The sequence below is a fragment of the Mustelus asterias genome, chromosome 12 (assembly GCF_964213995.1).
Source record: "Mustelus asterias chromosome 12, sMusAst1.hap1.1, whole genome shotgun sequence".
Classification (NCBI taxonomy): domain Eukaryota; kingdom Metazoa; phylum Chordata; class Chondrichthyes; order Carcharhiniformes; family Triakidae; genus Mustelus; species Mustelus asterias.
Window position 1 is genome coordinate 103186565 of NC_135812.1, and position 17898 is coordinate 103204462.

The 17898-nt window shown below is 39.7% G+C and overlaps 1 protein-coding gene across 3 annotated transcripts in view; it reads right to left on the reverse strand.

Annotated features, from left to right (window-relative positions):
• The window catches only part of smurf2 (SMAD specific E3 ubiquitin protein ligase 2), a 210842-nt gene that overhangs the window by 51071 nt on the left and 141873 nt on the right, over positions 1-17898 (reverse strand). For all 3 annotated transcript variants that reach the window (XM_078225768.1, XM_078225766.1, XM_078225767.1), the window contains 4 exons: positions 15388-15521; positions 13628-13693; positions 12819-12903; positions 8121-8204 (listed from right to left, as the gene is read on the reverse strand). In XM_078225768.1, coding sequence (XP_078081894.1) covers positions 8121-8204; positions 12819-12903; positions 13628-13693; positions 15388-15521 — 369 coding nt within the window. The remainder of the gene's footprint in view (positions 1-8120; positions 8205-12818; positions 12904-13627; positions 13694-15387; positions 15522-17898) is intronic.

A 17898-nucleotide genomic window follows, 5' to 3' on the forward strand; every position in this document is an offset into this window, starting at 1 on the left:
AGGAAAAGAAAAATCAATAGTAGCGCTTCAATTTATGGTGGTTGGAAGGGAGAGAAGACGGGTTTCTCTTACTTCCTTGCTTTGAGTAAAGGAGCAACACTGAAAAGGGGCCTTGGAACACATTAGAAAATAGCACATGTGGAAAATGCTTTTAATTAAGAGCAGATTGAATGGCATATTTGCAAAAATAGACATTAATTTCAAATCAATTGCAACTTTAAACAGTGTTTTAAGTATTTTAGAATTAGTACCATGGTAAACAGAAAATGAACAGAAGGCAAAACAAACATTCAGATTCTTTAACAAAGCTTTGCACTTCAAAATTCAGTTAAGTTAATGCTGGAGACTCTATTTGGTAAGGAAATGCCCAATAAGCATTTTCTTTGTAGTTAGAGGCTTAATTGTGGATTGGTACTTGGGACTACGATGTTGTGGCCATTACGGAGACGTGGGTAGAACAAGGACAGGAATGGTTGTTGGACGTTCCGGGGTATAGATGTTTCACTAAGTGTAGGGAAGCTGGTAAAAGAGGTGGAGGAGTGGGTTAATCAAGGATAGTCTAACGGCTGCGGAAAGGCACTTCGAGGGGGATCTGCACACTGAGGTAATATGGGCTGAAGTTAGAAATAGGAAAGGAGCGGTCACGTTGTTAGGAGTTTACTATAGGCCCCCAAATAGTAATAGAGATGTGGAGGAAGAAATTGCTAAGCAGATTATGGATATGTGTGGGGGTCACAGGGTAGTTGTCATGGGGGACTTTAACTTTCCAAATATTGATTGGAACGTTTGTAGGTCAAATAGTTCGGATGGGGCAGTTTTTGTGCAGTGTGTGCAGGAGGGTTTCTTGACACAATATGTGGATAGGCCGACAAGAGGTGAGGCCACATTGGATTTGGTACTGGGAAATGAACCGGGCCAAGTGTTAGATTTGGCTGTGGGAGAGCACTTTGGAGATAGTGACCACAATTCGGTGTCTTTTGTTATTGCAATGGAGAGGGATAGGGCCGTACGGCAGGGCAAGGTTTACAATTGGGGGAGAGGTAATCATGATGCGATTAGGCAAGAATTAGGGGGCATAAGATGGGAACAGAAACTGTCGGGGAAAGGCACTAATGAAAAGTGGAACTTTTTCAAGGAACAAATACTGGGTGTCCTTGATAGGTATGTCCCTGTCAGGCAGGGAGGAAATGGCTGAGTGAGGGAACCATGGTTCACGAAAGAGGTGGAATGTCTTGTGAAAAGGAAGAGGGAAGCTTATGTAGGGATGAGGAAACAAGGTTCAGATGGCTCGATTGAGGGTTACAAGTTAGCAAGGAATGAGCTGAAAAAGGGGCTTAGGAGAGCCAGGAGGGGACATGAGAAGTCCTTGGCGGGTCGGATCAAGGAAAACCCCAAGGCTTTTTACTCTTATGTGAGGAATAAAAGAATGACCAGGGTGAGGTTAGGGCCGGTCAAGGACAGTAGTGGGAACTTGTGTATGGAGTCAGTAGAGATGAATGAATACTTTTCTTCAGTGTTCACCAAGGAGAGGGGCCATGTTTTTGAGGAAGAGAAGGTGTTACAGGCTAATAGGCTGGAGGAAATAGTTGTTCGGAGGGAGGATGTACTGGCAGTTTTGAATAAACTGAAGGTCGATAAGTCCCCTGGGCCTGATGAAATATATCCTAGGATTCTTTGGGAGGCAAGGGATGAGATTGCAGAGCCTTTGGCTTTGATCTTTAGGTTCTCACTGTCCACGGGGAATGTGCCAGAAGACTGGAGAGTGGCAAATGTTGTTCCTCTGTTTAAGAAAGGGAATAGAAATGACCCTGGTAATTATAGACCGGTTAGCCTTACTTCGGTGGTTGGTAAATTGATGGAAAAGGTCCTTAGGGATGGGATTTATGACCATTTAGAAAGATGCGGATTAATCCGGGATAGTCAGCACGGATTCGTGAAGGGCAAGTCGTGCCTCACAAATTTGATAGAATTTTTTGAGGAGGTAACTAAGTGTGTTGATGAAGGTAGGGCAGTTGATGTCATATACATGGATTTTAGTAAGGCCTTTGATAAGGTCCCCCATGGTCGGCTTATGATGAAAGTGAGGAGGTGTGGGATAGAGGGAAAGTTGACCGATTGGATAGGTAACTGGCTGTCTGATCGAAGACAGAGGGTGGTGGTGGATGGAAAATTTTCGGATTGGAGGCAGGTTGCTAGCGGAGTGCCGCAGGGATCAGTGCTTGGTCCTCTGCTCTTTGTGATTTTTATTAATGACTTAGAGGAGGGGGCTGAAGGGTGGATCAGTAAATTTGCTGATGACACCAAGATTGGTGGAGTAGTGGATGAGATGGAGGGCTGTTGTAGGCTGCAAAGAGACATAGATAGGATGCAAAGCTGGGCTGAAAAATGGCAAATGGAGTTTAACCCTGATAAATGTGAGGTGATTCATTTTGGTAGGACTAATTTAAATGTGGATTACAGGGTCAAAGGTAGGGTTCTGAAGACTGTGGAGGAACAGAGAGATCTTGGGGTCCATATCCACAGATCTCTAAAGGTTGCCACTCAAGTGGATAGAGCTGTGAAGAAGGCCTATAGTGTGTTAGCTTTTATTAACAAGGGGTTGGAGTTTAAGAGCCGTGGGGTTATGCTGCAACTGTACAGGACCTTGGTGAGACCACATTTGGAATATTGTGTGCAGTTCTGGTCACCTCACTATAAGGAGGATGTGGAAGCGCTGGAAAGAGTGCAGAGGAGATTTACCAGGATGCTGCCTGGTTTGGAGGGTAGGTCATATGAGGAAAGGTTGAGGGAGCTAGGGCTGTTCTCTCTGGAGCGGAGGAGGCTGAGAGGAGACTTAATAGAGGTTTATAAAATGATGAAGGGGATAGATAGAGTGAACGTTCAAAGACTATTTCCTCGGGTGGATGGAGCTATTACAAGGGGGCATAACTATAGGGTTCATGGTGGGAGATATAGGAAGGATATCAGAGGTAGGTTCTTTACGCAGAGAGTGGTTGGGGTGTGGAATGGACTGCCTGCAGTGATAGTGGAGTCAGACACTTTAGGAACATTTAAGCGGTTATTAGATAGACACATGGAGCACACCAGGATGATAGGGAGTGGGATAGCTTGATCTTGGTTTCAGATAAAGCTCGGCATAACATCGTGGGCCGAAGGGCCTGTTCTGTGCTGTACTGTTCTATGTTCTATGTAATTAATTGACGTTTTAGTGTTCATAGAATCCTACAGTGCAGAAGGAGTCCATTCAGCTCAGAGTCTGCACCAACCACAATCCCACCCAGGCCCCATCCCCATTACCCTAGCTAGTCTCCCTGACACTAAGGGGCAATTTGCATTGCCAATCAACCTAATCCACACATCTTTGGACAGTGGGAAGAAACCAGAGCACCGAGAGGAAACCCACACAGACATGGGGAAAATGTACAAACTCCACACAGATAGTCACTTGAGGGCAGAATTGAACCCGGGCGCTGAGAGGCAGAAGTGCTAACAACCGTGCCACCTGTGTTAACACAGTAAATCAGGATTTAGCAGGAAGCGCAAATCCAAGTGCACTAGGATGAAGATAGAGCGCAATAAACTGGATTCCACAGCATCTTAACCATACTGAAAAACTGAGGAAAGTTTTCAATAAATGCCTTGTTCAGGTCTAATGTCATGATTTGAAGATGCTGGCATTGGACTGAGGTGGGCACAGTAAAAAGTCTCGCAACACCAGGTTAAAGTCTAACAGGTTTATTTGGTATCTCAAACTTTCAGAGTGCTGCTCCCTCATCAGGTGAAATCTGATAAATATCGAATGATCATTAATTAATTTCAATAAAAGGTTCAAAAGTTACAGACTGAAGCAATGGTGATCTTTACTCAAGGATGAACCAAACAAGTTAATCAGCTGAAACCCTATGAGCCACTCCTCCCCCTGCCTTTAAGGAAGCAACTGAAATAGAAAGACCGGTTTATGCTCACATGACTCACATCCGTCATGTTGCATGGCAGGAAAGAGTCAGATATGGTGGAATTTTTGAAGGAGACTGTGGTCTGAATGTCTGGTGATGTCATGATTTCTTCATTTATCTGAGTTTAAAAAAATACACTGTATTGTACTACACAACTTCTATTGCTAAATCTATGCACGTAATGCTATGATAAGAGGCATTAATTTTGACCCTTAGAAGGGGGGATTTGAAGAATAGTTTCCATTTTCCTCTGTTAAAGTGCCACTGCCCTACAATTTACAGCTCAAAATTTCACTCCAATGAAATGTACCTACCACAAAGATTTTAGCCATAATAAACAATTTTGCAGTTTGTATATTAAGTGGGGGGGAAGAGGAAGGTAGGAATCAAAATTAGAAACCATATGGTTTATTGACTTCAGACTACGCAAACATCCAGCAATTAAGGGCAAACTTTGAAGTAAATTATGGAGAAATAGGTCCTGAATTCTCATTACATGCACGTTCATTTTTTTCTATATGTGTTTAAAATATATTTAACACAAATTTTTCTGGAAAATTGAGCTGAAAACTCTCTGTGGCTCAGTTACTAAAGTAACCAACTAACTGGCCCATTTAACTGACAAACCCAGGTTTCATTTATAGTCAGTACTGAATAATAAATCTTAGCCAAGCAGCACTAGGCTGGGGGAAGGTGGAGATGAGGGTGATATGAAAAGAAAAGGAAATCATTCTAGGATGCCACTCCTCACCACGACTTAGTGAACCCTGCTGAAAGCAGGTGCATGATACAGGATTAGGTCAGAATTAGCCTTAACTAGAGCCAACATTTCTCCCTCCAAAGTTGAAGAATTGGTCAACTCTCACTAACTAGATGCAAATATGAAGAATTATCATAGGCAGCATTCTGGATGATGCAAGCAGTCTGCGGGATCAAACTCAACCAAAGTCAATACTTTCAGGAATGGAGGATGCAAGAGAGTTGGAACAAAAACATGCTCAGAAGTTTTTTTGTAGTGGGTTGATACAATACAGTGGTTCACTTAGTCAATTCAGAGTAGTAAGGATTCAACGATGTTGGTGTAGGGCCAGTGTCTTATGTTGGTTAGACCCTATAAGGGCAGATAGGTGGAAGGAAACCTGGTGCTTATCTGTAAGGAAATCCAACAATTCCATGGTCACTTTTACCGACACCAGCTTTTTAGTTCCAACTTTCAAATTCTCCAAATGCTATGGTGAGAATCATTTATTCCACCAGGCCTCTGGATTACTTGTCCAGTAACATAACCATCATACTAATAGTGCCCTGGTTAAATGTACTAAGCTGCATCTTTATTTTCCAAAAGGCTACATTTCAATTAAACGTTAAAGCTTTTCTTCAAAATATACGTAAACGACAAAACACAAATGAATCCATTAGCCTGCCATAATTTTTTTTAAATGTTACATTTTGTACTTTAGTTGTATTGGGATATCACAATAATAAAATTGCTCCATCATGATACAAATAAAAATCGTTAATTAATTAAAATGTCTGTAATTGGATATGTGGTTGTGAAATGAAGTGAATAGAAAATTAAAATCCTAAGTAATGGATAAGTGATTAACCTACAAAAGCACCGTCCAGTGTTCTATAACATAGTTCTTTGTAAAGGCTAAGTATTAATCAATGGACAATATATAGTTTTAAAAAATATATAAAAGGCGAGAGACAGACAAGAATGGACATTGGACCGCTGGAAAATGAAGCTGGGGAAGTAGTAATGTGGGACAAAGAATGGTAGAGGAACTGAATTGGTACTTTGTATCAGTCTTCATGGTGGAAGACATCAGTAACATGCCAGAACTCCAAGAGAGTCAGGGGGCAGAGGTAAATGTAGTGGCCATCACTAAGGAGAAGGTGCTAGGGAAGCTGAGAGGTCTGAAGGTGGATAAATCACCCAAACCGGATGACTACACCCAGGGTTCTGAAGGAGATAGCTGAGGAGATTGCGGAGGCATTGGTGGTGATCTTTCAGGAATTACTGGAGTCAGGGAAGGTCCCAGAGGACTGGAAAAAGGCTAATGTAACACCTCTGTTCAAGAAGGGAGGGAGGCAGAAGATGGGAAATTATAGGCCAGTTAGCCTGACCTCAGTCGTGGGTAAGATCTTGGAGTCCATTATTAAGGATAAAATTGTGAGTATTTGGAAATGCATGGTAAAATAGGGCTGAGTCAGCATGGCTTCGTCAAAGGGCTTCGTCATGTCTGACAATCTGTTATAATTCTTTGAGGAGATAACAAAGAAATTAGACAAAGGAAAGCCAGTGGACGAGATTGATTTTGATTTCCAGAAAGTCTTTGACAAGATGCCTGCAGGAAGCTGCTAAATAAACTAAGAGTCAATGGTGTTAGAGGCAAGGTATTGGCATGGATAGAAAATTGGCTGACAGACAAAAGGCAGAGAGTGGGGATAAGGGGGTCCTTTCCAGGATGGCAACCAGTGACTTGTGGCGTCCCCCAGAGGTCTGTGTTGGGAGCACAACTTTTCACTATATACATTAATGATCTGGAAGATGGAACTGAGGGCATGGTTGCTAAATTTGCGGATGATACAAAGATATGTAGAGGACAGGTAGTGTTGAGGAAGTGAGAAGGCCGCAGAATGACTTGGACAGCCTAGGAGAGTGGGCAAAGATGTGGCAGATGGAATACAATGTGGGAAAGTGAGAGGTTATGCACTTTGGTAGGAAGAATAGAGGCATAGACTATTTCATAAATGGAGAAAGGCTTCGGAAATCTGAAGCACAAAAGGACTTGGGAGTCCTGGTTCAGGACTCTCTTAAGGTTAACATATAGGTTCAGTTGGCAGTAGGAAGACAAATCAATGTTAGAATTCATTTCTAGAGGGCTAGAGTACATGGGCAGGGATTTACTGCTGAGGCTGTATAAGGCTCTGGTCAGACTCCATTTGGAATATTATAAGCAGTTTTGGGCCCCATATCCAAGGAAGGATGCGCTAGTCTTGGAGGGGGTCCACAGGACGTTCACAATAATGATCACAGAAATGAAGGGTTTGTCATATAAGGAGTGGTTGAGGAGGCTGGGTCTATACTTGGAGTTTAGAAGGATGAGGGACCTAGATAGAGTGGATGTGGAGAGGATATTTCCACTAGTGGGAGAGACTTGAACTTGAGGGCACAACCTCAGTGCGAAGGGATGCTCATTGAATGCTGAGTTGAGGAGGAATTTCTTCAGCTAGAGGGTGGTGAATCTGCGGAACTCATTGCCACAGAGGGCTGTGGAGGCCAGGTCATTGAGTGTCTTTAAGACATAGGTAGATAGATTCTTGATCAATAAGGGGATCAAGGGTTATGGGGAGAAGGCAAGAGAATGGGGATGAGAATCATATCAGCCATGGCGGAGAAGCATTGATGGGCCGAATGGCCTAATTCTGCTCCTATATTTATGGTTTTATCACTGGAATTAGTGTATGTTTTGAAAGCATGGTTGGCCTTGCAAACTTACTAATGCAGAGAGACTAAGTTTGCAAATCGCCAAACAAATGGCAAAAACACATATGATATATTGTTGTCCATTAATTAATATTTAGCCTTTACAAAGAATTATATTATAGAACATTGGATAGTGCTTCTGCAGGTTAATCACTTATCCATTACTTAGAAAGGATTTTAATTTTCTATTCAGTTCATTGCACAACCACATATCTAATTACAGACATTTTAATTAATTAAAACGTTTCATTTATATCATATTGCAACCAAGCACACTGGAAAGTGGAAACACTAAACAATTGCTGTCACCAACTGCAATGGACAAGTTTAAAACAAATCATTTAGATTTAGAATGGTTGAAATTCTGAAAAAAGCAAAAGAAGAAAAGTGAGAAACAAAGAAGTGCTGAGTGATGCAGGAAGGGAACAGATGGGAGGATGCATAATCTTTCCAAGGAGAGGTGAGATACATGGAAGGAAGGATATTTTCAAATATAAAGCATGCAAGTTTGCCTATTCTATTTTCCTGCCCCATTAAGCAGTTGCCACTTTACTTCAATAATAAAGTTTAAGTAGTAGACAATGCAATTTCAGAAACATCTTGTTAACCAGGCAAAGACAGGTCTTAGATTCAACAGCAGCGGAAAGTGCTTGTTACTATTCTTAGCTTACCGAGTAGGTCTCTCCCACTGTGTTGTTCGTGTGATGTGGTTTAGATACTGTATCCGACCCGAGGCAGTTCTTCGTTCTTCCCAACTAGTCAACCGAAACAAATAGAGTAGTAAGTGACATTTCCTGGAAACAGGGATAGGAATGTGTCCAAAACTAATATAGGAAACAATTCAATACTAAGAAATGGTTATCAAGAAATACTTTCCAAAACTTGGTTACAAACTCATTAGTTGCCAGAATGTAGCCTGTTCAGGTGGAGTGATTATAAATCATTTGTCATAAATCATGTTATTTTGAGATAGAACTATGTAGATTCAAGCCTCTTTCTAAGAGGAACACAATCTATACTAGCTAGAGCAGTATTGAAGTGGAGTTGCATTGTCAGAGATAAATTTTAGTGGATCGAACATCACAATATAGATTGTGCTTGCATAAATTACCCCTTATAGCAATTCAAAGAGCAGAGAGATATCCAACACCAGAAAGATAATCTGACCACACTGAATCAACCTGAAGTCTCAGTGGCACAAGCAAAATTTAAATCAATGTTTCCATTTGTAGTTCAAAGCCACAGATAGATTTAAATCCACCTTCCCTTAGTACACCTCACATTAGGGATATCAACAGTCCTTGATGATTTAGTTTGGAACCCATGCCGCTAAGACAAAATTTGAAAAATAAATCCAGCAAGTAAGAAATATCGCCAAAAGGTAGGATCAAGTTCCCTGTGCTTTAAAGGCTGGATCGCCAGGGTTCAAAAACCTAATTTGGATACTGCTTAAATAAGGAATATTGAAGATTAGGCGAGGAAAGTCCTCTGAATCACGTCTTGATCTAGAGGCATTCTGAAGCTTAGCAAGGTAAAAGTAATTTGATTTGTAAAAGGAATGAAATGATGATATCTCTTCTTTAGAGAACACTCCAGCCAAGGACTCGTGCATTTTTGTTTTATATGTAGGAAGCTGCTTATTTCCTTCTCATAATTTGTTTTAAAATTAGTCCCACACTGTCAAGTTCCATGGAGCTTCTACATTTCCTTAGTACAACGATGAAGCAGATGCATTCTACTGACGTCAGTGAAAAGGATCTCTTTGGAGTCTGTCTGCTTCTTATTAGCGGCAGCCTCCTTTCAGGTCAACTGCCAGTCATTAGTACTGCTATTTTGTTTAGATCCAAGGAAAACAAATTGTAAATTGAAAATTTGCTTTCTTCCTTAAAACATTATGGTATTTACCATTCAAAGAATCTAATTCTATGGACTATAAGTTCGTACAGACTATGAAGAACTTGGATTGTTTTAATTGGAGGAGGAGGAGGGTGGGGGTGGGGGGGGGGGGGAAGAGAGAGAGAGAGAGAGAGAGAGAGAGAAGAGAGAGAGAGACCACCTGATAGAGATTTACAAGATGACAGGCTTGGATAGAGTGGACTGTCAGTGTCTTTTTTTCCCCCCCACAAGGTCGAAGGGTCAAATACTCGGGGTATAGGATGAAAGTGAGAAAGAGAAAGTTTAAAAGTGATGTAATGTGCAAATATTTCAGAGGGCAATGAGTTCCTAGAACGTATTGGAGGTGGTGGTGGAAGCAGATTCTATAACAACGATCAAGAGGCACCTGGATAGATACATGAGTGGGCAGGGAATAGAGTTATATGGACCATGTAGAGGCAAGAAAATATTAGATTAGAAAGGCATCTGTGTCGGCACAGACTTGGTGGGCCGAAGGGCCTGTTCCTGCCCTGTACTGTTCTTCGTTTTTGCAGTTAGACCTTTTACATTTTTACTTGTGCATATTCACAGATACTTGAATTTTCATACTTATTCAATCCAAATTCCCAGGACATGATACTTAAACTCACTTGATCTACACACAGTTGTAGTTTCTGTCAATCCCATTAGGTTATTATGCCTTTCTAAAATCAGAATAAGGGGATGCCCAGTTACTAATAATGGGAGTCATGTTGTCAAGTCAAGAAAAAGAATTAGCACATGAATTATGTTTTGATAAAGATGCCATCTGACGCATCATTATATTCATTACTATATGCGCCAATGACATCCACCAGAGGTATCTAGTGATGATCAGTAACAATACATGAATTCTACATACGTTAACATGTCAGCAATGTGGGAAATTTGAATTCCAACTAGAAGTCTACCTGGAATTCCATACCGCTTGGCACAGGTTAAGGATCTGTCCTGCCTCTGGATAAGCCATGTCTTCAAAGTAACCAAAACTTTATTGAAGCATGAAATTAGAACTAACACCAGGTGTGGGTTCGAAACCAAATTTGAAGCAAAATGCACCAATGTCAATATTTTCTCTGCACAAGTGCAAAACAACGAACCCATCATCTTCAGTGCTGGCGGCAAACTGTTCTTTTGTGCTGTGACACATCCCAAGCAAGCAAGGTGCCCAGATAAACCAGTTAGGTGAGGCATTTTCATGTTGGCTTACAGACTCGGCAACAGAAATACTAGTGTAATAACAATAATTATAAATCATTAAAGTAGACAGGTAAATTTCTATTGCAACATAAATTGGAAGATTACAGGACAGGGCTAAGATAAAATAAACCTGAAACGGAATGCAATTCCAATTGGAATTATGGTCAAGTTGGAGGGAAATTAATGTCTAGGACACTGATTCAGTGGTCTTGATTTATGATGAATGCACCAAACGAGGCAAGTGGAATTTCTCATTTACTACATCCGGTGGTGTGAACTGGAAGCAAGTGCAAGAAGCAAAAAACAGTATTTGCAACAAATTACAAGCAGCTTCATTACAGCAAAATTTTCAACAAGTTCATATCTCAAAGATTGTGGTCTTAGATCCAGAGGATTCTTTGCCATTATTTCACTACATGAAAGCAATACTGAAATCATATGATTTAGGTGACATGTAAAATAGTTTCCAGATTTTTAAAGAATTGAAAGATTTTACTATTTTACAGGTTTCTCACGAAGTACAGTACAGTTGGATGTAAGTGCATGTCTATGTTGCTAAGCTTCAATCTTTCCAGCATCAACGAGGGGACATTACCCGAAGCAGGAAAATAAAGGAAAGATTATATCTGGGATACTGTCTCACCCTTCTTGGCTTACAAGTAGGAGCAGCCTATCGGATATGTTTTGTACATAACACACAGAAACCCAATCAGCAAAAGAAAAGAATATAAGCAATGGGTACAGAATTAGACCATTTGGCCCTTCAAGCCTCCTCTGCCATTAACTAACAGCAAGGTTGAACTTTCTCATCAACTCCATTTTCCACCATGATCCCCAAATCCAGGATTAACTGTATCCAAAAATCTAGCAATCTTAATCTTGAATATATTCATTGACTGAGCATCCTTATCCTGCAAATTGGTAAAGGCTGGAAAAGTGGAGTTGATATAAATGTTCAGCTTACTGAATGGCAGATTGTACTTAATGAGCCCTACAGTCTTCTCCTGTACTTTTTTCTTAGGTTCTGATCCTCTTCCCTTTGCTCTAGCCAGGGGAAAAACAGTCGTTCAGTATTTACCCTATCAAGCACACTCAGTTTTATATATTTCAGTGCAATCATACACTTCTGTGAAATAGGATAGAATACAAGAGAGCATTACCATAAAGAAAGAAATTTAATTCCTAACATCCAAAAACAAAATCAGCTTCAATCTAAAGGACTGAATAAAGTCAAATTAATTCCCATGTCCTACTGTGGCCCTGCGGACAAATACATGGCTGACAAAGCTTCAGTTTAAATGACCAATGAAAGCAGCTTTTTAAAAAAATACAAATAGTGGTTTTGAACGCCAGCATTCATTACTCTGCCCAGTGCTTCAAAACTATTGGTTTGTTTCAATACAGTGAACAGAGATCTTTTCCCCCTAATCTAATACCAAAGTTCAGGTTTTCACTGCAGTAAAACTTCATGATGTTGTATCGTGGGGAAAATACACAAAGTGGTGCCAAGGATGACAAGACTAAGAATGCAAACTAGTACTTAGGAAGCTCACAAATAAGTATGCAGTTACCTAAAAGATATAACTGTGAAACAAAAAGCAATCACTGCTGATGCTAGAAGTCAGAAATAAAAACAGGAAATGTTTTTGAACAGTCAGGCAGAATCTGTAGAGAAAAATTGGTAGAATTATTCAGATCTGAATAAAAGTCATTGATCTGAAACATTAACCTTACCTTTCTCTCTCCACAGAGGCTCCCTAACCTACTGAATGTTCACAGCAATTTTGTTTTTTCATTTATAATTGTGAAACTTTGCCACAATGCACCTACCTTTAATCAATAAGTTTGCTTATTAATGAGCATGCATTATTAAAGTGAAGAGAGAGAAATACAAAAAAGGAACAAAGAACAATTTGTTATGCTGTTAAATTTTGACCTAAAAGATTTTTTATTCCTCCCCAAGTTCAAAAATTTGCTGTGCACTGTAAACTGAAATCTTTTCTGTCAATGCAAAATTAAAGCGAGACTGTCTTGGAAACATTTGCAGAATAATGACAAATTAAAGAAGGCCAAAGTAATGCTAATGAAAGCATTCTTGTTTTAGTAATAACTTAAATCCTAAATCACAACATAGTTCCATTTTTATTATTTTTACAAAGAGCCATCCATTTACCAAAGGCAGGTTACAATATTTTATGGTTGCTTCAATTTCTCAGCAAACTTCTCAAACACCCATATTACCAGTCACTTCTTACCCGTCTGGCAAGTCATTATCAAACAAACGACTGCAATCCACCACAGGACCTCCACTGCCTATCCGATCTCTAGACTGAAGGCTTACTGTGAATAGATAAACAAGAATCCAGTTCAGTCACTTAATTTTTGTACATTTTCTTCTTAATTAGAAACACAAAAATAAATTAAATACATTTAGCAAATAACCAAACTATTTTCTCATGTCAAATGCCATCCTTCAACAAAGACAGAGGACAGGAATAGCCCTTTGAGCGTGTTTTGACTTTCAGTTAAATTATGGCTAGTCTGCACCTCAACTCCATCGTCTTGTCTTTGTTTCACATCCTTTCATATCCCAACCTAACAAAAATCAATCCAATTCTTGGAAATTTCAACTAACCCAGGACCTACAGCTTCTGAGGGAAAAGACAAAATGTTCCAGATTCCAACAACTCAGGTTTCTGATTTTGCTTCTAAATGGCCTGGCTCTAATTTTATTATGCCCGTTTGTTTTGCATTCTCCTGGTAAATGCCCTGTTTTCAGGCTTTGCATCAATTTTAATTACCAAGCATTCCAGACTGATTTGCCCTCAGATATATTTTCATCTGCATGAAATAATTTTTTTCTTTGTCTATTGAGGGATTCCTTTCACCAAGTGAGATCAAAAGGTCACTGTATGTTGACCACATGCACAAATACCAATCCCGTAACTCAACATCATAAGGCAGGAGAAAACGCAATAACATAATTATTCACCCAAGTTTATTTCAAAGTTACATATTCCAACATTTGCTTTTCTGGTTTCAGAAGAAAATGCTTTATACGTACCTACTATCTGTCCCCTTACTGTATCATTGTCATTAGGGCTCAGTTTGCATAGATCCAGTCTCTGGTCTGTGGAAAATAGAAATTTTGAATTATCTACTTTCTCTTTAGAAATATTCAGCAGTTTCATGATCTTCAGACTGTAAATTAAATGAAATTAAGCTTTTGGCAAAGTTAATACACATTATGGTTGGCTACAGTAGGACAACTTTTTAAACAGATAGGTAGCTAGTATACTGAACACAAGAAACAGGAACAGAGTACAACATACCCCATTCAATGTCATGGCTGATCTTCTACCTCAACTCCACTTTTGAATGGACCTACCTCGCATTAAATTGATATTTCTCTACATCCTAGCTATGACTGTAACGCTACATTCTGCACTCTCTCTCCTTTCCTATGTACGGTATGTTTGTCTGTATAGCGCGCAAGAAACAAGACTTTTCACTATATAATAAGTGACAATAATAATAAATCAAATCAAATTGAATGCACAACCAACTGGGGCGCGAGTGCTCCCCACTGAGCCACGATTGATACTTTATATTAAGCATTTAGTATTAAGCATTTTGTTGTCTCTATCAGCAGCGAATTTAACTTCATGCAACAACTCCTTTGAACTTCAGTGATTATGACAGATGCTGAACTACAATTAAAGACACTGAATTAATTAAATGATTTCACAAGCTGTTATTGAAAATCTGAATCTTCTGTTGAATGAAAACTACAATGCAATATATTAAGAAGGAAAACATGGGGGAGGAAGAGACCTTAATAGGGAGAAGAGGAGGAGAGAAATAAACAAAATACGTTGCAGAATGGTGGTGGAATATATGAAGCAACATTATGCAGGAATAATGGGAGGGGACTAAAAAATAAGTCACAGAAAGGACAATTCCTTCTCCCCCCATATGCAAGACTACTTCCACATTTCCCAGTGAGTAACTGCTTTGAACAATGGGTGCTCTTAAATGCAAAACTGCTCCTACTCCTTGCAATTAAAATCAATCCTTTTGACAAGTTCTTCACAAATATTTGGCAATAATGTTAGATCATCAATCTCTCAATCTAAGCAAAAAAAAGGGAGAACAAGCACAGGGTAAATTTATTGGGTATGGCACCACATTCACACATTAACATTTTGGAACTTTGAAGAAATAGATGGAAGAAGGGGAGTAGAAGAGCACAGATTAATCAATCTAAAATCAATTTTGAACGTTAACAATATGAATCCATCCAAATCTCCCCTATCTCCTTTAGTCTTCCTAGACTACGCAGCTTCAACAGGAGGTAAAAATCTCTGGGAATCAACAACAGCAACTTACCAAATAATCCTTCCTTTGGGGAGGTTGTTAGATGCCATTTGACACTATCACAGTAGAATTTGGCAAGAACTGAATCCATTTCCTTCCATTCATTCTTGCTGGACATTAGCATTCAAATAATGTACTTACATAAAAAAGACTTCAAATTTCAATTGGGCAGAGCAAATTTAAGCTAACGAGCCAGAGAAACAAATAGTTCACATTATTCATGCTTCTCAACTTGCAATGTGTTGCAAGGATGACATTCAGGTCAATGTTTGTGTGTGAATATAGGATTCTACATGAGCAGAAAACCAGCTTGCCACTGCTCTTTGGAATGGTCAAGGCTTTCCAATTAAAACATTTGAAAGAGATGACATTGATGAAGATATAAAAATAAACCTGACTTAGATTACCATCAAATTTGTTCTTAAGCTTTAAACTGTTTATACTCACAACCGGTATCTTTAAGGCGATTGATGGTGTTGGAAAGGAGTCGCACACAACCAAGGAAACCTGCACCCTGTTTTTTGTGAATTTTCTTGTGATTCCAAACACTGATGGTTATAGAATCCGATCTCCCAATATATCTGGAAATGATACAAGAGGTATTAGAATTAGATGAACCATTCATATAATGCTCTACTTGTTAAACTGTTTCGCTGACAATCAAGTTAACTTCCAAAAGAAAAGCGAACAAATGATTCCAATTACTTCTTGTAATTTTCTTCAATTTTCGGTTTCCCTACACTACAAGCTACCCAAGACAGCAGGCAGATAATGCAACCCCAGCCCTTGACAGGAACACAGATATAGCAGCAGGCCAGAAAGAACGTCGATTGAACCACCTCTACAACACTCTCAGGCAGTGCATTCCAATACCTAATGACTCGCTGTGAGAAAAAAATATTTCCTCATATCCTTTTTGCTTCTTTACCCAATGACTTTAAATATGTGGGCATGAGAGCAAGACTGTTGTTCAAAAACAGCGCTTCGGGCCTGTCTGCCTTCTTCCTCAACCCAGGATTCCAACCCCCCCCCCAATGTGGTTGAATTGTGTCCGAACCATCTCGTGCACCTCTGCCCTCACCCCTTTCTCTTTCCCCCAGAACCATGACAGGTTTTCTCTCGCTCTCACTTTCCTTCCAACCAGCCTCTACATTCAAAGGATCATCCTCCACCATTTCCACCAACTCCAGCATGATGCCACCACGAAACACATCTTTCCCTCAACCCGTGTTAGAGGGGTTTAGGATAACTTGGGACTAAAAAGACTAATAGATTAAGAAAAACTAATTTAGAATGAATATCATGTAGAAAAAGTACAAAGTACCTGGAGTTACAAAGGTATAATTTGCATAGAAACACATAACCACTGTTAGAGAACTTAAACATGTATTTTCTGAAAACATATTGTATTCTGTAATAAAGGCATACACCTTGACTAATGACACTCTAGGGCATGATGGGATACAGCTGAGCGAGAAGTACCACATTCCTTGAAAACAATACAGCTACTGAGAACTCTCATCAAAATGGCTTTAGAAAGTACAAGTTTCACAGACAGTGGACTGAGTAGAAAATTCAATTTTTCCGATAGAGGGTTGCTAAAGTAGACAGTGAGAAAAGAACTTTGGAACTCTATGGACCTATGTATTTGGGTTGCTGGGACACCGTGGGAAAAGAACTTCCGAACTCTATGAACTTGCATATTCTCATGCTGCCAGAGAGTGAAATGTTATTGGCCAAGGTAAATGATTCATACTAAAATGATTGGCTCACATCTGGCTAGGATAAGCAAAAGAGGCGGGCAAATGATTTTTGAAAAATTATAACTGACAACAATGCAATTTAGAATAGTTTGCCCTCTGGACATACTCTCTTCTACCTTCTTCCGTCAGGAAAAAGATACAAAAGTCTGAGATCACGTACCAACCGACTCAAAAACATCATCTTCCCTGCTGCCATCAGACTTTTGAATGGACCTACTTTGTATTAAGTTGATCTTTCTCTACACCTTAGTTATGACTGTACATTACATTCTACACCTTCTCCGTTCATTCTCTCCTATAGCTTTGTCTATAATAACACGCAAGAAACAATACTTTTCACTGTATACCAATACATTTAACAATAATAACTCATATCAAATCAAAAGATAGTCCGGTGAGTCTGATTTGCATTCCTCTCATAACCAATATAGCCTTTCTGCATAGTATCCAAAATTGTACATGGTCCTCTGAATGTGACTCAATTAGGGCTTTCTTTGCTGTCATAAAAATGCTGAGAAGTGCAGAAGAACTTTATCTCGCCCAACAACCTGTAATTTTGTTGGCAATTTACCCGCCTCGTTTGAGTCTTCTCATCACATCTTGCTGTGGCACCGTTACATGGTGCCCAAAAGACCCTTCTTTCTGACCATAACAGACAATGCTGGCGGATCATAGCCACGTCTAATTCTCCCGTACCCTCAGCTGACATTGAGACACATTCATTATCTGAAAGGGTGTAATTGGATAGCAGTCAGAAACAAAAGCTCCCTGTGGTTTTCCTCTCCATCTCACAAGAGTACTAAGGACAGTTGCCACACTATCTGAAATCAATTAAGAACACATTAGCAATCAAATCTGGGTTTATATTTTCAGTTATATACTTGCTATGCCCAGTAAAGGCATGTCGTTCCCCATAATTTTTAAAACACGAACTGTAATCAGTGTGGAATCTTCTGCAACTGTCTTTTATTTTAAAAGTGCACATTAAAGTGCTGCAAAAGATGGCTGAAAGTTAGTTGACTTTATGGATTCAAATTACCACCAAACTCTGTGCCTCAAATGGACACATCCCAGATTAAGAAGTGTCACAACAGATCTCCTGAAATCATCCACAAAATGTTCCCTGACTTGAATGTGTCATTCTGTAACCATGATGGTGACTGTCTCAAACCCCGGGTGAATGTCTGCAAGCAAT